The sequence below is a fragment of the Chiloscyllium plagiosum genome, chromosome 29, assembly GCF_004010195.1.
Source record: "Chiloscyllium plagiosum isolate BGI_BamShark_2017 chromosome 29, ASM401019v2, whole genome shotgun sequence".
NCBI classification, from domain to species: domain Eukaryota; kingdom Metazoa; phylum Chordata; class Chondrichthyes; order Orectolobiformes; family Hemiscylliidae; genus Chiloscyllium; species Chiloscyllium plagiosum.
This window is the reverse complement of record NC_057738.1, coordinates 9,409,639-9,433,072: the sequence shown is the minus strand read 5'-3', so window position 1 is coordinate 9,433,072 and position 23,434 is coordinate 9,409,639. Positions and strand designations below refer to the sequence as shown.

At 40.8% G+C, this 23,434-nt stretch overlaps 1 protein-coding gene across 2 annotated transcripts in view; it reads right to left on the bottom strand.

Moving 5' to 3' along the window:
- Positions 1 to 23,434, bottom strand: part of cap2 (cyclase associated actin cytoskeleton regulatory protein 2) — a 236,921-nt gene that overhangs the window by 60,905 nt on the left and 152,582 nt on the right. For both annotated transcript variants that reach the window (XM_043719122.1, XM_043719123.1), the window contains exons 5-6: positions 3,355 to 3,498; positions 657 to 742 (exon numbers count right to left, since the gene is read on the bottom strand). In XM_043719122.1, the coding sequence (XP_043575057.1) occupies positions 657 to 742; positions 3,355 to 3,498 (230 nt within the window). The remainder of the gene's footprint in view (positions 1 to 656; positions 743 to 3,354; positions 3,499 to 23,434) is intronic.

Genomic DNA, 23,434 nt, shown 5'->3' with positions numbered 1-23,434 from the left:
AAATGCGGGGTGCTGCATTTTGGGAAAGCAAATGGTACGTGTATGGAATGAGCTGCCAGAGGATGTGGTGGAGGACGATACAATTACAACATTTAAAAGGCATTTGGTTGTGTATATGAACAAGAAGGGTTTGGAGGGATATGGGCCAGGTCTGGCAGGTGGGACTAGATTGGGTTGGGATATCTGGTCAACATGGACTGGTTGGACCGAAGGGTCTGTTTCCATGCTGTACATCTCTATGACTCTATGACCATCTGACAAGACATTTGTATCCTCATGGAAATCCTAACTAGCAACACATAGCTTTGATATTTTACTTTTTCTTTAAATGGTGATTCTTGCTTTCGGTGGAGATGAAGTGGAAATTCCTTGGGCCTGCAGATATTTGTGTGGATGGCTGTGAATTGGGAAGTTCGATGGAACTACAAGAAGCCAACATATTAATCTCTAAATAAATCCCTTATGTTTACAGTTTTCTAACTGAATCTTACCTTGCTAAGATATAACATTGAATAAGTTATTACTAAAATCCTTCAATTTGTTTTCAAGCATCTTCGAAATTTTTTGCCATTTTTTTTGTACCCCATAGTATCTGCAGGCAACAAATTTAAACTAAATATATCATATAGCTTAGAGAACAAGAAAGGCAAACTTACATCTCCTTGTACTCCTTTAACACCCTGTTAGTATAGAAGGTGGCAGCATCATACATCTCCTTGACATAAGGACCTGGCTTAGGGGCCTAAATTTACAATAAAAAAAATTAGGAGTAGGATACATAGAAGATAGAAATTTGGAAAAACAAAGGACACATAAGATTCAACAGAAAACTGTTTATTAATTTGTTAACCAACCAGTAAGGCTGATGCCTCTAATGTCTTGATATATTCAAAGAATGGATGGACTATATGGTCCATCATGCCTGTGATAATTTTTTGCAAGTTATTCAACTTACCCCACTCCACTCTTCCATCAATATTTCATCCAATCAAGTTTTGTTTAAATAAATGAGCAGTGAGCTACTTCAGTAGAAATGTAACTACCAAAATAGAGATCACTTAAAATCTTCAAAAGGTTAATTTAATAGTTAACTTAACTAATAGGTAATAGCTTAACAGTCAATCTTAAAACATTATTATGATATATTCAAAATAGAATAGCCAAACTCTTGAGTGTCACTACTACAGTAAACGGTTAGATACAGCCTTACATATCTGAACACCAGGCAAAGTGAACATAGTGGAAATCTCTATTCTCGCACATAAATCTATCATATGTTAATACCATCATGAAGTCTAAACAGACCCCTAAAGATTTCTATTTCGAAATTTCATTTATATTTATTTATTTTCCGTGCCTAATGATGCAAGGCAGACAAAGAACGTGCTCATATGTTTCCAGGGCTAGTTTCTCCTGGAATAGGTCACCAGCTTGTTACCAGAGGTGGCCGCTTGAGGGCGACACTCGATATCATATATGGCTGAACTAGAGATCGGTCCATTCTTAGCACTTGCCCTGGCACATTGGAGGGATTTACAAATTGATTAATTATCAATTGCTATCCTCTGCCTCACAAGACATATACCAATTCTGATAAACAATGCTGTAGCTCCATGTTTTAAAATTCACATTAGTAATATTGGTTACAATTGATTGTTCAATCTTTGATTATGACATTTTTTAATGAGACAGTACGGTGTCCTATTCTCTGTCAATTCCATATTCCTTAAATTTTATTGTTGCCATTCACATCAGGTTCATATTAAAGACAACTGTTTTCTTTGATAGCTTCCTAATGCCAATTACCTATGCTCCCCATCCCAAGTGGATCTGTTCACCATTCCAAAAGAGGTTAACTCAAAAGTAGACCTTCTTCTGTTTCTACACTGTGTATGTAGTGCCATAGGTGGACATAAAGAGGTGGACACATTTCTTTCCATCACTAAAATAGGAGTTCCATTTCAATCTGGAGTGACAGAATGATAACGTTTTCTGCTTCATGAGTGTAAGGACGCTTCACAAAGTGAGTTTGAGAAATATTGGACAATCTTTTGAACAGCTGGGAGAAAACATATGCCTTGACAACTCCCTTTAACCATTTAATGCTCATTGGAAAATTAAGCGATTTAGACAAACATCCATATTTTGTGGTGCAAGACCTGCCTCAGAGGGGTGCTGGTCAAGTCCCACAGATTAAGGTGATGGGAGCTGAGGATGCTCTGGGGGATCTATCCACAAGGACCAGAAGAAGATATGGCACAAGGGCTGGGAGGTGAGGGTTGAAGTGGGCTATAAGTGAGTGGTGAAGGTAGATTTGCAAAAGGCCAGGGAGGGAGGGAGCACCTGGGATGGTGACGGAGAGGCAAGACAGATAAGTGCAGCAGCAGAAAAAAAAAGGTAACATAAGATGAAGGGTGCTCCAATTGGGAATGAGTGCTTAAGAGGGAGGGTGCTTCGATGTGGAGGGCACTTCCCTTTATCATGGGGATTAACGGTAAAACCAACCCATTCCAAATATCAGGCCAACAATGTTCAAATCAGCCAAACCAGTAAGTAAGAATTCTGAATGAAAATAAAATCAAGCTGAATGGACCTTAATGGTTAGTTTATAAAACTGGAACATGTGGCAAGAGTAGTAAAAATATGGAACTTTTTCCCCCAAAACCAAAGTGAAATTTCAAAACTTATTGATAGGTTTTTGTTATTCAGATTCATTAAGGCATGTGGAAAAGAAGTTGGAAAATTTTATTTGAAACAATATACTGAATTCAAAGTTATGGGGAAAGACAGAAGAATGACACTGATTCAAAATGATCATTCAAGTAGTCAGTGCAGGCCTGATAAGCCAAATGGTCTCCTTCTGTGCCGTAATAATTCTGTGATGGGAGTTGTAATACAGATTATCCATAATCTAACTGAACGTTAAAACAGATTTGAGGAACTGAATGGCCTACACGTTTTCTTATATTTCCAGAACAGATGTTTGGTCTATGTTTGCAGTATAATCAGTTCCCATGCACTAGTTTTAAATTTGCAATCTGATCTCTGGGTTGAGGGAAGTTGTGGACAACTTGAGATTTGTCAATGTGGTGCAGAAAGTGCTGGAGATTTAATTCTCCTACTTTAAAACACTCATAGGGGTTATTGAATGCATTTATTTTCTTTGAAAAAAAAGCCATGCAAAATTGAGCACAGGCTTATCATGCACTGATCAAATGCAGATCGATTAAGGAGGGTAATAGTTACTAACAAACAGTAACTTTTTTTCCTATCTGCAACGCTGGAGTCGTGATTCTCTGAAAAAACTCTCCCTCAATGTGCTGAATTAATTTCTTAAAAAATCTTCCCACTTACCACTGCAACCCACCCCAGTGCTGCGATGCTCTCGCTAACAGCTGACAGATGGTTGAACATCTTACTGCCACGATTCTTCTCTCGAAAGTTCTGGACCTCCTGAATTCTGTCCGATATGGGCTTTAGAATTGTATTCATCTCATTCTGGGAGAGTAAACAAGGTAAAATGTTCAGGGAAAATGTCAACAAAATATAAGCTACAATGAGGCTGATTTAATATTTGTCTGACCCGCATTTTATCACTGACTGTGTCTTTTATAAATCTTTGTACAGATATATTCAATACAGATTAATAAAGAATTTCCTGTTCATGTTCAGACAGTTTAAGTTTTGACCATTTTGGAGAAAAAAAGCTTTAGAATGCAGAAGCTGAAATTGTTACAATTCCCAGTGCACTGGGATGAAGGGCAGTGAGAAGGCTCAGTTTAAAAAAATTCTATGAATGTAAATTCTAACAAATTAATCTTAATTTATGCAAAAAAAGTTACCAATTCAAATTCAAAAACTTACAGAACAATTACATTTGCTGTGGTTAAATTAACAATTCAAACAAAGCAACTTTGAATTGAGTGGGAATAGTCTATTTTTTAGAAAACTAATACAGTAAAATATCTAGAATTGTAGCTCTTATTCTTTTTCACTTAAAATACATTCTGCTTGTTTACAATCTAGGAATGTGCAAAACAAAAATGCCGGACACATAATTAATAATATATAGAAAAGTCAAGGTGAGCTGGCTAACAGGGTACAAAATTGGCTTGAAGACAAAGACTGGTAGCACAGAGTTGCTTTTTGGACTGGAAGCCTGTGACCAGGATCGGTACTGCGTTTCATCATTTATATAAATAATTTGAATATGAACATAGGAGGCATGGTTTGAAAGTTTGTAGATGAAATAAGTGGTGTAGTGGATAGTGAAGATGATTATCTCACAGTACAAAGGGACCTTAAAGATAGAGGGCGAAAGGCCAAGTAGTGGCAAATGAAGTTTAATTTAGATAAATGTGAGGTGTTGCACTTTGATAAACCAGAGCAGGACTTGCACAATTAATGGTAAGGCCCTGGACAATGCTGCCAAACAAAGAGACCTAGAGATGCAGATGTATTGTTCCTCAAAAGTGGAGTCGCAGGTAAACAAGGTAAAGACAGCATTTGGCACGCTTGCCTTCACTGGTCAGAACACTGAGCATAGAAGTTGGGAAGTCATGTTGCAGCTGTACAGGATATTTTTAAAAACTGCGTAGAATTCTAATTGCCTTTCTCTAGGAAGGATGTTGCTAAACTTGAGAGGGTGCAGAAAAGATTTACAAGCATCTTTCAGGACCTGAGGGTTTAAGGAATAAGGGAGAGGTTGAATAAGCTGTGGAGATTTTCCCTGGAACATGAAGACTGAGGGGTGACCTTACTGAGGTCTATAAAATCATGAGGGTCATGGATAGGGTGAATAGCCAACATCTTTTTCCTAAGGTGAGGGCGTCCAAAACTAGAGGGCATAGGTTTAAGGTGAGAAGGGAAAGATTTAAGAAGGACCTGAGGGGCAAGTTTTTCACACAGAAGGTGCATGTATGGAATGAGCTGCCAGAGGAAGTGGTGGAGGAGAGTATAATTTTAAAAATTTAAATAGCATCTGGATGGGTACTTGAATAGGAAGGGTTTAGATGGATATAGACCAAATGCTGGCAAATGGGACTAGGTCAATTTGGGATGTCTGATGAACTCAGACAAGATGGACCGAAGAGTCTATTTCTGTGCTGCACAACTCTATGACTCGTTTTCTGTAAGGATTTTAAGAAATCAATACTTAACATTTTTGCCAGTTTTATAAAAGGAGATGGATGGATGTTTTAATCAGTTTAGTAATCCCTCACTGGTAGGGATAAGCCCTTCAGATATTTCAATCTATTGTCAGATTTCACATTTCTCCATTAGGAGGCAATCACTGCTATTGAAGTAATGAATTTCTTGCCCTAGAACATGATACAAAAGTGATTGAGTGGGTGGGAAACCGTTGGCACAGCCCGACACTCAAGTCAGTTTTAACAAGTACTTAATATTTTCTGTAAATAGTTGATGTAGTGATATTTTGAATTTTTTGCACAACAAATTAATAGTGCAATCAGCAAATCTTTTCCTCAAAAGATTGAGGTTATTGACTCCTCTACTAAGTGGAAATATTTCTCCCCACCTATCCAGTGAATCCCGCATACACCTCTGTACAGCTCAATCAGATCTCCCCCAGTCCTATCTCCTTGAAGGAAAACAACCTTAGCCTATCTAGTCTCTCTTCAGAGCTGAATCGCTCCAGCCAAGGTAGCAACCTGGTAAATGTCCTCTGCAACCTCTTTAGTGCAATCACATCCTTCCTATAGTGTGGCGACCAGACTGCACACAACTGCTAACTAACATTATATGCAACTCCATCAAAACCGCCTTTCTCATGAATTCAATGCTTTGATTAATAAAGATAAGTATCCCATATACTTTCTTATTCACCTGATCTACCTGCCCTGTTGCCTTCAAGCATCTATGGATGCACACCAAGGTCCGTTGGATCTTCTGTACTTCCTAGGGTCCTACCTTCAACATATACTCCCTTGGATGATTAGTCCTACCAAAATGCATCACCTCAGACTTTTCAGGATTAAATTCCATTTGCTACTGTTCAGCTAGTCTATACCATCCTATAGTTTATGATTTCTCCCTTGCTATTGACCACACCACCAATTTTCACATCATCTGCAAACTCACTGATCATATCTCATCATATGATCATATCATATGGCTAGATCATCAACACACACAACAAACAGCAGGGATCCCAATACTGAACCGTGTGTTACACCACTGGACAGACTTTCAATCAAAAAAAATCCTTCAACCATCATCCTATTCTTCTTGCTCCTTTGGATCCAATTTGCCCTGTGTGCCCAGGGCTCTAAAGCTTCTTAACTAATCTGCCATGCGAGGCATTATCAAAAATTTTACTGAAACCACAGACTACATCAACTGCATTACCCTCGTCTACACATCCAATTAACTCCTTGAAAAATTGAAACATACTTGAGAAACATGATCTTTCCCCGTACAAAGCCATGCTGACCATTCTTGATTAATCCTTGCCTCTCCAAGTGGCGAGTCATTTTATCCCTCAGATCTTTTTCCAATGGTTTCTCTACCATAGACATTAAGCTCACTGGCCTATGATTTTCTGGTTTATCCCAACCATCTGTCTTGAATAATTGTAGCGAATTAGCTATCCTCCAGTCGTCTGTTACCAGAGAAATTAATGTCAGAGCAATCTTGCAATCTTCTCCCTTGCCGCTCAAAGTCGCCAGGAATACATCTCATCTGAACCATGGATATTTATCCCCTTTCAAACTTACTAAAATTGCCAATACCACCTTCCCCTCAATGCTAATTTATTCAAGTATATCACAGCCCTTTCCCTGATTACTGGTCCTACATCATCCTTCTCAATTTTGAATTCAGATAGAAAGTACTCACTTAAAATCTCAACTATGTCTTCTGACTTCACACAGGTTTCCACTGTGGTCCCTAATGGGTCCTACTTTTTCCCCTGGTTATTCTCTTACCCCTAATATACTTATAAAGCAGTGCTGGGTTTTCATTAAGGCTACCTACCAGTGTTACTTCATGTCCCCTCTTTGGTCTACAAATTTTTTTTCCAGGCACTTATTTTACTCTTCCACAGCATCCATGTATTGGGTCTTCAGTGTTTGTGATAAGCTTCTTTCTTTTCCCACATCCAATCCAATACATCCCTTGATTCTTTAGACTTGTTAGTCCCACCCTTCACTTCTATGGAAACATGTTAGCTCTGAACTCTCAGTGTTATCTTTTTGCTGTTTCCTACTGCTCTAATGTGGATTTTCCTGCAAGTAGCAGGAACCAGCCCACTTTTGCCAGATCCTGTCTTATTAAAATCAGCCTTCCTCAAAGTCAGAACCTTTATTTCCAATCCATCGTTGTCTTTATTCACAATTAATTTATTTTTACGTGGTAAAAACGCATCGTGAAACAACCAACAAAGCTCAAGAAGGGGAGAGCAGTTTGTACAAAAAAGGAACATGAAATAATATGCAGTTTAAAGCTCTTAATGTTATGGACCAGAACAAAACCCCACAAAATATATCGAGGAGATAGCCTAGACCCCAACTTTTATTTAAAAGCAAGTGTAAAGTGCTGTGTTCCAGATGCTTTAAGCAAAACAGTTTATTCTCACAACACAGTTAAAATACAAACAAAAAAACAATCAAAATGTTTAACAAAATATTATTTCACTACCAATCATAAACTGTTCCAACGTAACAGCATCCCATTAAACACCCTTGGAAAAGGCAAATTCAGCAAAACAGATTTTTCTCACAGGCTAAGAAGGGGAACATTCTTGAGGATTGTGCCTCATACAGGCCTATCTCTCTATTAAATTCAGATTTCAAGATTCTAAGATCTTGGTGCTGAGATTGGAGAAGGTGTTGCCCATATTGTCAAAGAGGACCAGACAGATTTTATAAGGGCCGTAGATCTTCTAATAATATTAGAAGGTTGCTGAGTATGGTCCAAGCATGTCAGCAACGATCGATTCAGGGGTTGGTGATTTCCTTAGATGCAGAGAAAGCATTTGACCGGGTGGAATGGTCATATCTCTTTTATGTCTTAGAGAGATTTGGGTTGGGTGGGGTTTTTGCTAGGTAGGTGTAGGTTTTATATCGCCACCCTCTGGCCGCAGTCATCACCAACGGGATCAAGTCTGGGAACTTTAGGATTGGTAAGGATAGTCATCAAGGCTGCCCTCTTTCACCGTTGTTGTTTATGTTGGTAATAGAACCACTGGTAGAAGCCATTCATCAGAACATCTACATACGTTAATGGAAGTGGGATTGAGGGTACACAAGATTACACTGTATGCGGATGAAGTCCTTTTGTTTTTATCAAACCCGATGACATCCGTACCCCATCTGATACAATGTTATCAATTCATTTGGGGCTATTTCAGGATACAAGATCAACTTTGCAAAATCGGAGGCTATGCCTTTGGGAAACCTCGGAGAAGTGCCAGAGGTTGAAGGTGGCCCTATGTTCCCTTTTAGGTGGTCACAAGCGAGGTTCCAATACCTAGGTATTTTTATTACCACCAAGTTTGATTGTTTTTTTTGGACTAATTTTGCTCACTTGCTCGACAATATTAGGCAGGATCTCCAGAGATGGGAGGAACAGCCCTTTGCTATAATCCTTACCTCCACTCATGATTTTATAAATCTCAATGAGGTCACCCCTAAACCACCTGTGCTCCACCCTCTCCTTATAACTCAAACCCTCCAGTCCTGGCAATGTTCATGGTTGGGCCGAATAGCCCTCATTAAAATAAATGTCCTTCCTCATTTGCTTTATCCCACGCGTATGCTCCCTATAATGTTTTCCAGGTCAATGCTACAAAAACTTATCGGTTGGTTTAGTTTCTTTGTCTGGCATAGTGGGCGGCCCCTCATCAAGCTTACTAAAACTGCAGTTGCCTCAAGAATGGGGAGGAGTTGATTTCGCAGACATCAGGAGGTATCAATTGAGTTCCCTGCTGTCCTTTGTGTGCGATTGGGCAGGTAATGATCCGGGCTCAATATGGCTGGATATCGAGGCTCCCAGGCAAAATAACCTCTTATTAACCTGTTGTTCATGGATAAGATGAGGACAGTTATGGACCACTGCTGGAACCCTATTGTTATTAGTACGGTCAAGGCATGGAGGGTGATGCATCAGAGTGAGGATTGCTTATCCAAGACTTCGCCACTTATGCCCATAATTGGTATGCCATTGCTTCACTGCCATTAGGTAAAAATGCTGGAATTTTCTCCCAAACAGTGGGTCTGCCTACAGCACATAGACTGCACTGGTTCAAAAATGCAGCTCACCAACATCTTCTCATAGACAACTTGAGACAGGCAATAAGTTCTGGCCAGCCTTCTACACCAATGTCCCACAAGTGAATAAAATGGAAGATTGATAATCTGGCCCTTCTACTGTATGCAAGGGTGGAGTTCCACATTTCTGAAAAGAAATTTCTAGGAGTATAAGGCTACTCTGTTAAACCAATGCATTGTACACCTCCATACCAAACTAGGCGGCATCTCTAAGGGCTGAATCAAGTTTGGACTCAAGATGGGAAGCCTGAACTGGACTACACAAGACAAGATAGTCAAAGAATTAGGCTTTCCATCCTTTTTAAAAGGAAAATAAAATGCTCTTAAATGTTTAATATTCTGACTTACAGTGTTACTGTTAAAGCAATGAAGAAATTATTCAAAATTTGGTCTCCAGTCTTGGTCTTTGACCAACTGCTACATAACACATCAATAACACACAGCATGTATTCCAGACACGAGAGGAATTTGCATGAAATCAACCCAATAGACAGTAGTGTTAAAGCCTCAATGCACTTCAATATGGTACAAGAAGTGAGAGACTTCAGCAGTGTTAAGAAATTGGGATGGTTCTCTTTAAAGCAGAGATGATTGATAAAGGTATTCAAAATCATGAAGGATTGGAGTAAAAAGGGACAATAGTTTCTAGTAGAAAGATCCATTATAAGAGTACACAATTTTAAAGTAATTGGCAAAAGGATGAGAGACAAGAAGAAAAAAATAAATCACAAAGTAGATTGTCAGGATCTGAAAGCACTACCAGAAAGGGTGGTGGAAACAGGCTTTATCACATTTGAAAGGGAATTGGGTAAATACATGAAGGGGAAAAAGTTTGCTGGTCAATGGGAAAGAGCAGGAAATGGAACTAACTGAACTAACTTCTGCAACGGAACTAACTGAATCAAAAGAGTAGAACAGCATTCTTTAGCTTTCTGACAATTAGTGTGAGGTGAGAAATATTCAGTCATGAGTCTTATAACTGAAGCATCTGATTTCAGTAAAAAGGTTGTTAAATGTAGCTGTAAGTGGTAGATTGCATCTGTCATGGGATGGCTGAATAACATTCTGCTGTTTGGTTCACCACCTGCCACTTCCTTTTTCTTTTCCTGTGATCCTGGAGAGTTAACAGAAAGCAGTTATACCATTAACCACACTGGTTGTGAAAGTCTTGTATTAAATATTATAGGATCTATTGTTTTTCATTGTTATTATGCATGTTACACCAGACAAGAGTCTCTCACTCAATGACAGAAAGCTTCAGAAATGGAGGAATTCCAATAATCTCCTTTGGTTGAAATAGTAGGTTGCCACAACAGGGCACAAACATTAATATCACTAAAGAGGTCTAGTCCCCATGACTGCTCACAACGTCCTGCCATACTATGTACTAGGGAATGCTGAAGTATGCACATGGCATGTCACAAAAACAACTCAAGCTGCAAATAAACAACCAACAAAAATAAAATTAATTTCAAGTGAAATTCTTTGAAATGTAGACACAGAACAATTCTGTACAAATGGATAGTGTACAAAAAAATTAAAATACTTTTAGTTGGTGAACTTATGCCTTTTATGATTGATCGCAAGAGAGAAATACGCAGCACTCATGTCACAAGCCTGAAATTTCATGCAAAAAGCAGTTCAAATTGCAAAAGATTTGAGGCTATGTTACTTGATTCTCTTGTAGGTACATTTTAGTTGCGTTTGAGGTAACATTACAAGAAATGACTGTAAACAGAATGCAGCACAGAATGTGCAATCAACAGGGATAGAAATGGCATAAGTAGTTATTCTCAGCTCTCAGTCAGTCCTTTCGTAACTGCAGTGAATTACAGCTTTCCACAGCCAGCAGCATCATCTGTTGCTTTTTATGGAAATGTTCTATATATAAATTCTAGATAGTTGAAGGTGGAAGAAGAAATCACATGACCAATACAACTTGCTGTTGCTGCCGGTATGTAAAACGGCAGCTGGATTATGCAGATAAACAAACTATTACAGAAAATCTTTTACATAGAGTCAGTGACAAAAGGGAATTTGCATTACACTTTCCTTTTTGTTAAACAACAACAAATAATTAGTGAGGCATGTTTATGACTCATACATTGGCCTTTAAAATCGACCTCAAATGGAAATTTTTCACAATATGGGTTCCTCAAATCTATCATTGGCAAATGTCTAACTGTTTGGCTTTTTTGATTTTTGAAGTCATGGTTCGTCCGATCGTAAATTCAACAATTTTTTATAAATTCACTTCTATAACGTGAGCACTGCTTGCTAGCCAGCATTTCCTGCCCATTCCTAGATGCCCTTGAGAAGGTGAGAGCTGCTTTCTTGAACCACTACAGTCCATGTACTGTGGTAGACTCACATTGCCCTCATGGAGGGAATCCCAGGATTTTGATCCAGTGACAGTGATAGAGCAGCAATATATTTTCAAGTCAAGATGGCAAGTGGCTTTGTGTGGAGCTTGCAAGTGGCACTGTTCCAATGAATTTGCCACCATTATCCTTCTAGATGAATGCGGTTATGGGTTTGGAAAGTGCTACCTAAGGATATTGGCAAATTTGTGTAGCAAATCTTGTAGATATTAAACACTGCTGCTACTGAGCTTCAGTGGTGGATGCTTATGGATGTGGTGCCAAAGAGCTACTTTGTCCTGGAGGGTATCAAACTTCTTGAATTCTGTTGAAGCTGTTGACTTGTGTCATGTAGATGGTGGACAGCTTTGGGGAGTCAGGAGCGAGTTATTCTGAGCCAAATCCAAAAACTCTAATTTGAAATAGACAAGTTTTTAAAATGCTCCAACAGAAGTCAGGATATTTTGAAGAGTGTCAGCCCTCTCACGTATGAGCAAATATGCACAATGCTGAGGAATAAGGGAGAATTTATTTTTGCTAAATCCTGAGGTTTGCCACCTTCAGTTATCTTTACACTCAAGCCATTTAAAATTCTTATACAGGGAATAGATTTTGCAATCAGCAGAATTTAACTTTGGAATAACATTTTGGCAACAGCTGCTGTAACTAAGGGTTGGGGTCTAGCAAAAATCAGCTACATATCAAATTTTTGGGGAGTCACATGGAGGGTTTCTCTCCGTGAACTTTTAAAAGCTTTCTCAAACAATTCTGCACTGCTCCCCTCATAATGTATGCAATACACTGACACATTTATGATGCCATGCTTGCATTATCTTGTGCTCACCAGAGGCGGACATACTTGCCACTACCAGGATGTCACTGCTTGCATTGCTGTCCACCAGATCAAATGGCTCAAGCCAGGAACTGCCATTCACAGTATGTTGCTGCACAATTCCAAAGGACACGACTCAAAGGGTAATTGGCACTCCATTGACCAACAAGGACAGTCTGATCTGAAATTGCCACCCAGGTAAGTGCAAATATCTAGACCGGAGGAACGCTCAGCAATACAGGAAGATGAGTATTGACCTTCTGCACATCCCAAGGGTAAGTAATACCATCTTCTCTCTGCTACCTCACATTTAATCTAATTCTGCCACTGCACTAACCTCCCAAGACTTCTAGTCTACCATTCTCATCTTGTATGTAACATCTTCCCTCAGTTGCACTCACCCACCCCAACCTCTCACACCACTAAACCTGCATGGCCTCCCACTGCCTACTCAGAACATCTCACCACCTTTTCCCCAACTACAGCAATACTAATAGTTGTAACAGCACTTTCATCTCATTCAATCCCTCATTCTGTCTTATTCAAGGATAAAACATCCCACAAGTATTCAGAGTGAGCCAAGATGGATGTGGGTTGCCCAACATTCATCTCCTCACCCCCAACAAGGACTAAATTATTGCCTTTGCAGGAGAAGATAGAAGTCATTCATATAGCAATGCCAAAAACTCCATACACTGGCAACCAAGTAAGATTCACTGTGAAGTACTGTGCTGCTCTCTCATATTTATGATACGCCAAAACATCTATTCCTGTTTTACAACTCATTCCCTCACTTGTCTCCTGCAGATACGAGCAGTATCTGCTCAGTCTCTGCTCTTATGTGCTCAGTCCCTCAGTTCATTATCTCCCCCACCATCTCTAAAGAAAGGTCACTCAAAAGAAGCATTCTCCTGCACTCTCCATCAATTCAGATACTGACACCTGGATGGATTCTTCAGCTGGATTACAGTTTGAAGCACATTTGGATGACCACATCGCTGGCATGCCTCTCTAGCTGCTATGGAAGAAATGTCTTTAGGCACTTGGAGGACTGCCAGAGGACAAGCACCTGTTCAGCCCAGGACAGGAAAAGACCCCATGGTGTCAGCCATAAGTTCAAACAGACACAGGAACAGCAGATAACTTTGTTAAGAGACATTCAAGAAACTAAATTGAAGGTTAGGTGAATTCACCAACTCTATACGCAACAGGGTGGGTCTTGCATTCATGCTTCTCACTGTCTCAGTGGACAGGTGGGTGGCAATCATAGGTCCAGTCAACTCAGTGTCTGTCAGATATATGCCCAGATCTGCACTCCATCATTCTAGCCTTTAATGGTAATCACCAAGACGCAAAACAGTAGGAGAATATGGTGCTTGACCTCACACTCCAGGTGCCCCTTCCTCACAAAGAGACAGGTTGAAAGAGGAACCAGGTACAGGCTCCCAAGAAGTCTCTTCTCAGGATGTTCCAAAGGTGCCACCTCCATCCTGCCTGCAGTTAACAACGCTGCAGGAGCTCAAGCCGAGGAGGGTGAATATGCACCTGATGAGGACACGCTCAGCATGTCTGGACGCTCTAGGCTAGGGACATCTGTCCAAAACTTCAAAATACTAACTACAACAGAGCAAGCTGCCTCCACTCCAGCTGCAGACCCGAGGACTACACCTACATGTATTGGGAGGCAAAGATTAAAAAAAACCTATTGTGCGCGCACAAAACTGGTCTGTAAATACAAAAGAAGTTGTTTTTATCATCGTTGTGAATGACTTGTCATTTTAGCTGCAGCTAGATGAAAGAAAACAGATGTACTAGCCATCTTTAGTGCTGCACAATGTTCTAACCTGTCTGAATAACAGCCGTCCTTTTCATAATGCCCATACTAACAATAAAGTATTTCATAATTACATGAGGGAGCATTGGATATTGTGAAGGATTTCATCAGGAAATGAAATGTAACCAGGAAAAGCATAAAAAGGATCAAATTGGTAAGCTGAATTTGCAATTGGGATTAAATAAGGGATGCTGGATACAGCAGTATCAAAACATTTACAGTCAATGTAAGGTACCTTCACACAACTCAGTTCCACTAAACAAGGTTCACAAAGCAGTTCTGCTTTTATTGCTTTGGCTGAAACTGCTATATTATAGGATGCTGAAGGTGTTGTTTCTTTATTTCTTCCAAAGAATGCATTAATTTTCCTATACTGGTACAATGCTGAAACTCTCATGAATCCTCAATGTCTAATACATAACTTGTTTGTGCTCTCCAGTTGTCCAGTGCAAAGCATCCAAGGATTAAGTGGCATCTTCTGTCTGTACTGTTCTGCAGCCAATCCCTAGACCTGACCTGTAAGCAAATCTCATGTTCAAGGGTATCTAATGACTTTTATTGGGCATAGTGGAAAGTGTTGAATTGCAGATAGACTGGGTATCATGACTTGGTGTTCTGACCATTACCTCTAAACATATACCATGTTGCTGCCCATCTCTGATTTGCATGGCTACATTCTATGGAAGACAAGTGACTGCGGGTCTCCTGTATCTTTGGAGCATCTTTGCTGAAAACTGTATTAGGAGGATGCTCTACATCCACTGGAGGTTAATGTTGATTCTGGGCATGTGTTCCTCATCCATTCTTGTAAAAAAGATCTTAATGCAGTGGCCACAGAGGCCATAACAGCTTCAGTGTTTGCATCCATTGGAGACATTCCAATGAGCTAATACAGGCAATATCAGAAACAAAGCAGTTCTTCAGCAGTTTCAGTGCACATACAGTAACAGATAAACAGCATCCTCAATACATTGGAACATGGAGGCCACTGGGGTGCCTCTACATGGACCTGGCACATCTTTGACCTAATTCAAGATGTTTGGGACATATTCAGGAGGACATTAAGTGTGGTAGCAAGAATTATAACATTAACAAACATTACAAAACAAAAGCATCATCGCATACAGGGTAACAGTTTGGGCATTTTAGAGCCAAGATGTGAAGTGAGCAGCTACTGCATTTTCTGTAAGCTATGAAACCTTGCAAAGTGATTGTGACTTTTGAAAATAAAGTAAATCTTCACAGCTGGCCTGAGATTACTTGTGCTTCAGTCAGGAGTAGGATGAAATTGTAATTTGAATTATATGTGAAGATTGCTTGTTGCCAGGATTTTTTGTTGAGATAGTCGATGCATGTACAGAATTATGTGATTACAGATATCCTTAAATTATATTATGAGAGTGTGTTTGTTTTATACTTATATCCCTCAAAGTGCCTCACATCTACAAAAGTGGACCGCCTCCTTCAGGTGACATACCATGGTCTTCCAGGTATGGTGACAGCCATTTTTCACCTCAAAGGCACAGTTGCAAATTGGATGAGGACAGATGATGACATAGGCAGCATTTCATTAGTGAGCTTAGCATAGCGTCATAGAACCAAACAGGCCGACAGCACAGAAAAATGCCCTTCGTTGATCAAAAAACAACCACTTAACTATTCTAACCTGATTTTCAAGCACTTGGCCCATAGCAACACAAGCCGCACATCTAAATACATCTTCAATGTTATGACTGATGCTGCCTCTACCACCCTTTCGGCAGTGAGTTCAGAATCCCCCCCCATCCTTTGGGTGAAAAAACAATTTTCCTCACACCACCTCAAAAAAATTCTACTCCTTTCCTTTCCTTAAATCTACCTCATTGGTCAATAATGCCTCCACAAAGGGGAAAAGTCTCTTCTCATCTATTTATCCCTCATAATTTTATACATTTCAATCACGTCACCCTTCAGTCACATCTGTTCCAAATAAAACAATCCCAGTCTATCCAACCTCTATTCATAAATAAAACTCTGCAACTCAGACAACATCCTGTTAAATCTCCTCTGCCCCTTCTCCAGTGCAATCACATTCCGCCCATAATGTGGATTGCAGAACTGGGACCAATAATCCAGCTGTGGCCAAAGCAATGCTTTATTCCAGTATAACCTCCCTGCTCTTAAATTCTATGCCTCAGCTAATGAAGGCAGGTATCCCAAATGCCTTATTAACCTCTTTATCTCCTCCCACTACTGACTGGTGGACATGCAGACCAAGGTCATTATGATACTCGGAAATTCCCAGGGTCCTGCTTTCATCATGTATTCACTTATGTTATATTTTCATACAGCATGCCTCAGTGACTACTGTCTGCGAGCTCTGACCTCCACAAGTATTCAAAAGATTAGTCACAGCTTATATCAACTCCAGCCTCCCAGCCTGCCTCAATCCCCTGCAATTTGCCTACCGTTGCAACAGACTCCCCAGTCTATCATCAAGAACATTCTTCCTGCATTTACCTTGTCTAGTCCTGCTAGAACTTGATAAGTTTCTTTGAGATTCCCCCTCATTCTCATGAAGTCTACTGAAAAAGGCCCTAACCTACCAGTCTCTATTCATATGTCAATCCTACCATCCTAGAAATCTGTCTTTGTTGTATTCCCTCCATAACTAAAATGTCTTTCCTCAGATAAGATGACCTAAATTGCACAAATATCTCAGGTGGGTCTCACCAAAGCCCTGTAGGAAGACATCTCTGCTCCTGTACTCAAATCCTCTCACAATGAAGGCCATCATGAAGATCTGCCCCGACAGCCTCGGGTGCACCTGTTCCCTCAGTCATTGCTGCAGACGTCAGATTGGCCTTTATGACAGTGAATCCCTGGAAAATGACTGGTCCAGATGGAATCCCCGGCATGCACTCAGATCCCACATGTATCAGCTGGTGGGAGTATTCACTGACATCTTTAACCTCCTTATCACGATCTAAGTTCCCACTTGCTTCAAGAAGGCCATCATCACTGGCACCAAAGAAAACTCATGTACCACGCCTCAATGACTACTGCCCAGTGACTCTGATCTCCACAATTATGAAGTGGTTTGAGGGGATAGTCATGGCTCATATCAACTCTAGCCTCCCAGTCTGCCTTGATCCCTTGCAATTTGCTTACCGCCACAACAGGTCCACAGCAGATGCCATCTCCCTGGCCCATCTCCCAGGAATGTCTGGATAATAAGGATACCTACTTCAGTCTCCCACTTATCGACTGTAGCTGTGCCTTCAACACTAATTCCAACCAAACTAATCTCCAAACTCTGAGACCTAGGTCTCTGCTCTGCACCTTGCAACTAGATCTTCGACTTCCTGGCCCACAGACTGCTATCAGTGAGAACAGGCAACAGCACCTCCTCCACGTCAATCCTCAACACTGGTGGCCCGCAAGACTGCATGCTCAGCACCTTACTATACTCCTGTATACCCATGACAGTGTAGCCAAATTTCATCAGAACTCCATCTATACATTTGCTGACAACATCACTGCTGTAGGCCAGATCTCAAACAATGATGAAACAATACAGGAAAGAAAGAGTGTGCTTGGTGTAAAGATAACAATTTCTCCCTCAACATCAACAAAACGAAAGAGTTGGTCATTGATTTCAGGAAGAAAGGTGAAGGGTATGCCCCTACCTACATCAACAAAGCTGAGGTGGAGATGGTTGAGAGTGTCAAGCTCCTAGACATGATGATCAGCAGCACTCTACTACAGGTACACCTACATTGATGTAATGGTCATGAAAGCACACCATGTCTCTATTTCTTCAGGGGGCGAAGGGAATTCAATGTGCCCATAAAGACTCTTACCAATTTTTACAGATGCGCCATAGAAAGCATTCTATCCAGATGCATCATGGCTAAGTATGGCAACTGCTCTGTCCAGGACAGTAAGGAACCAGAGAGTTGTGAACACAGCCTAGTCCATCACGCAAGTCAACCTTCCATTCATTGACTCTATCTATACTCCTTGCTGCTCGGAAAGGGAGCCAACATAATCAAAGACCTCTCCCACTCCGGTTATAATCTCTTTGAACCTCTTCTGTCAAGCAGAAGAAACAAAAGCTTAAAACACAAGTATCAACAGATTCAAGAACAACTATTCCCCGCTGTTGTTAGACTTCTGAATGGACCTCTCAAGTTTAATGTTGATCTTGCTCTTTGTGCACGTTCACTGCAGCTGTAACATAGTATTCCACACTCTGTTCTATTAGCCTTATGAGGCGACTCCCACAGCAACACGGACATTTACTATAAACCGACCGACTCCCACAGCTACCTAGACTACACTTCCTCCCACCCTGCCCCCTGTAAAAATGCCATCCCATATTCCCAATTCCTTCGTCTCCGCCGCTTCTGCTCCCAGGAGGACCAGTTCCAATACCGTACAACCCAGATGGCCTCCTTCTTCAAAGACCGCAATTTCCCCCCAGACGTGATCGACGATGCCCTCCACTGCATCTCCTCCACTTCCCGTTCCTCCGCCCTGGAGTCCCACCCCTCCAATCGCCACCAGGACAGAACCCCACTGGTCCTCACCTACCACCCCACCAACCTCCATATACATCGTATCATCCGTAGTCATTTCCGCCACCTCCAAACGGACCCCACCACCAAGGATATATTTCCCTCCCCTCCCCTATCAGCGTTCTGAAAAGATCACTCCCTCCGTGACTCCCTCGTCAGATCCACACCCCCCACCAACCCAACCTGCAGAATGTTTCAGAGAACACGTCTGGGACACCTGGACCAACCAACCCAACCACCCCGTGGCTCAACACTTCAACTCCCCCTCCCACTCCACCAAGGACATGCAGGTCCTTGGACTCCTCCATTGCCAGACCATAGCAACACGACGGCTGGAGGAAGAGTGCCTCATCTTCCGCCTAGGAACCCTCCAACCACAAGGGATGAACTTAGATTTCTCTAGTTTCCTCAGTCAAATCCCTCGAACTCAGCACCGCCTTCCTAACCTGCAATCTTCTTCCTGATCTCTCCGCCCCCACCCCCACTCCTGCCTATCACCCTCACCTTGACCTCCTATCACATTTCCAACGCCCCTCTCCCAAGTCCCTCCTCCCGACCTTTTATCTTAGCCTGCTGGACACACTTTCCTCATTCCTGAAGAAGGGCTCATGCCCGAAACGTCGATTCTCCTATTCCTTGGATGCTGCCTGACCTGTGTTCTTTTCCAGCAACACATTTTCAGCTCTATTAGCCTTATGCACTATGTCTAGCATGATTTGCCTGTACTGCAAGCAAAACAAAACTTTTCACTGCACCTATGTACATGTGATAATAAATCAAATCAAATAATCATATCATTTGCTTTCTTCACCACTGGCTCCAATTGGTGTACAGGCATACAGGGTCATACAGATGTTGTTGCACCTTCCCTTTTCCAATCTATCACCATTCAGATAAGAATCTACCTTCCTGCATTTGTTACCAAAGTAGATAACCTCACATTTATCCACATTATGATTCAACTGCCATGCATTTGCCCACTAAGCTTCTCCATATCAATTAAGCATCTCTGTATCCTCTACACAGCTCACTCTCCCACCCATTTTCGTGTTGTCTGCAAGCCTGGAGGTATTACATTTAGTTCCCTTTTTGAAATCTTTCATTTAAGTTTATTGACATTTCCCTCTTAATATATGTTGTGAATTGTTGCGTCCAAGCACAGATCACTGTGGCACACCACGAGTCAATGTCTGTCAGCTCAGCTTCTCTGATCTCTTTTTACCATATTTTCTGTAGCATTTGTCTCAGATTGGAGACCAACCCAATGCCATCCATCCTTATATTTAAATACATCTCATTTGCATATTTTAAAGATTAGTCCAAAGTTCATCAATACTGAGTAAATTGCATGAAGGTGCAAAATTGTTTGTGAACAGTTACCTTTGTTAGTGCAGTGGTACTGTTACAGTGGCTTTGACTTCTTCTCCAATCCACAGATGTTTGCTAAGGTATACAATAAAAACTAACATTCTGATTTACCCCCTGATGAGATAAATAAATAAAAATTAAAGTAAGATACAAAACTAATTTCAGATACTTCCACTGCCATTACTCCAACCCAATAATATCACCAGAATCTTTATCCTAAGGTTTAATTTGTCCAACTTTAACCAATTGACATTCTCATTTGTTCTCAACAGGTACCCATACTGATATAGGAACTCGCTAAATACTAAAAAAAACCTTCACAGGGTAGACTATAGTAGTTTAAGAAGGCAGCCCTAAATGACCTGCTCAAAGTCACCAAGAATAGCAATTAATGAGCCATTGCCTGTAAAACTCATATCACAACAATAATACTTTTTAAATTCTACATTATATTATCAGTAGCCAACTTTGAAATTCCCATCTCATTTTTCCTTTGCAAAATTCTCCTCAAAACTGTTTATCTGCAAATCATCTGTTTGACACCTTCCTCCATTTGAACTACTATTTACTGATCTTTTGATGAAGTGTGCTGTGATTATGATGTTATTTCAGTTTTACCAACCTTTCTCCCTCCAGCATAATAGCTGATCTTGTGGCATTATTCACAAGTAACCATAAGTATGATTGGAAAGTCTTATTTTTACTGTACTACATTGTAATACTAATTACTGTATTATTATAAATTATTCTTATTATGTTATATTTTTTATTCCAAGCTGTGGAAGGAATGAATCATGAATCAGAGGGTAAAAGTGGGGTAAGTTGGTGGGTGACAGGGCCATGCAATTCAATGCAGGCACTGAGATAAGAACATTACAACAATTACATCCCCCTGTACAAGAAGGGTAGTAGGGATATTCCAGGTAACTAAACACCAATCAGCCTGACGTCAGTGGTGCGTAAGTTGCTGGAGAAGATACTGAGGGATAAAATCTGTTTATATTTGGAAAAGAATGGGCTTATCAGTGATAAGCGACATGGTTTTGCGTGGGGAAGATCATGCCTTACAACTTAATAGAGCTCTTTGAAAAAGTGACCAAGTTGATAGATGAAGGAAGGGCTGTAGATGTCATTTACATGGACTTTAGTAAGGCATTTGATAAGGTTCTCCATGGTAAACTAACGGAGAAATTGAAGTCGCATGGTGTGCATGGTGTTCTAGCTAGGTGGATAAAGAACTAGTTGAACAACAGAAGACAGAGAGTAGTAGTTGAAGGGAGTTTCTCAAAATGGAGAAAAAGTGACCAGTGGTGTTCCACAAGGATCAGTGCTGGGGCCACTGTTGTTTGTAATATATATAAATGATCCAAAAGAAGACATTGTTGGTCTGATCAATACATTTGCAGATGACACGATGATTGGTGCAGTAGCAGAAAGCATAGGGAACTGTCAAAGAATACAGGTGAATATAGATAGACTGGAGAGTTGGGTGGAGAAGTGGCAGATGGAGTTCAATCCAGGCAAAAGTAAGGGGATGCATTTTGGAAAGTCTAATTCTAGAGCGAACTATACTGTAAACGCAAGAGCCTAGGGAAAAGTTGATGAGCAGAGAGATCTGGCAGTTCAGGTCCATTGTACTCTGAAGGTGGCTACACAGGTGGATAGGGTGGTCAAGTAGGTATATGGTATGCTTGCCTTCATTGAACGGGATATTGAGTATAAGAGCCGGCAGGTTATGTTAAAATTGTACAAGACTTTGGTTCAGCCGCATTTAGAAAACTGTGTACGGTTCTGGTCGCCACATTACCAAAATGATGTGGACGCTTTGGAGACGGTGCAGAGAAGGTTTGCAAGGATGTTGCCTGGTATGGCAGGTACTAGTATTAAGAGAAGTTGAGTAGGTTAGGATTGGTTTCATTAGAAAAAAGGAGATTGAGGGAGGACCTGATTGAGGTCTACAAAATCATGAAGGGTATAGAAAGGGTAGATAGAGATAAGCTTTTTTCCAGGGTGAGGGATTCAATAACGAGAGGTCATGCTTTCAAGGTGAGAGGAGAAAAGTTTAAGGGGGATATACACGGCAAGTACGTTACACAAAGGGTGGCAGGTGCCTGGAACACGTTACCAGCAGAGGTTGTAGAGGCAGGCACAGTAGATTCATTTAAGGCACGTCTGGACAGATGCATGATTCAGTATGTAGATGTACCTACTAGAGAAGGTGCAAAGCTTGATCTACTCTTGGGAAATAAGGCAGAGCAGATGACTGAGGTATCAGTGGGGGAGCACTTTGGGGCCAGCAACTATAATTCTATTCATTTTAAAATAGCGATGGAAAAGGATAGACCAGATCTAAAAGTAGAAGTTCCTAAATTGAAGAAAGGCCAATTTTGACAGTATTAGGAAAGAACTTTCAAAAGCTGATTGGAGGCAGATGTTCACAGGTAAAGGGATGGCTGGAAAATGGGAAGCCTTCAAAAATTAGATAACAAGAATCCAGAGAAAGTATACTCCTGTCAGGGTGAAAGGGAAGGCTGGTAGGAATAAGGAATGCTGGATGACGAAACAAATTGAAGGTTTGGTTAAGAAAAAGAAGGAAGCATATGTCAGGTATAGACGGGATAGATCGAGTGAATCCTTAGAAGAGTATAAGAAAGTAGGAGTATACTTAAGAGGGAAATCAGGGGGGCAAAACGGGGACATGAGATAGCTTTGGCAAATAGAATTAAGGAGAATCCAAAGGGGTTTTACAAATATATTAAAGACAAAAGGGTAACCAGGGAGAGAATAGGGCCCTTCAAAGATCAGCAAGTTGGCCTTTGTGTGGAGCCACAGAAAATGGCGGAGATACTAAATGAGTATTTTGCATCAGTATTTACTGCGAAAAAGGGTATGGAAGGTATAGACTGTAGGGAAATAGACGATGACATCTTGCAAAACTAGATTACAGAGGAGGAAGTGCTGGATGCCTTGAAACGGTTAAAAGTGGATAAATCCTCAGGACCTGATCAGGTGTACCCAAGAACTCTGTGGGAAGTTAGAGAAGTGATTGCTGGGCCTCTTGCTGAGATATTTGTATCATTGGTAGTCACATGTGAGGTGCCGGAAGACTGGAGGTTGGCAAACGTGGTGCCACTGTTTCAGAAGGGCGGTAAAGACAAGCCAGGGAACTATAGACCAGTGAGCCTGACCTC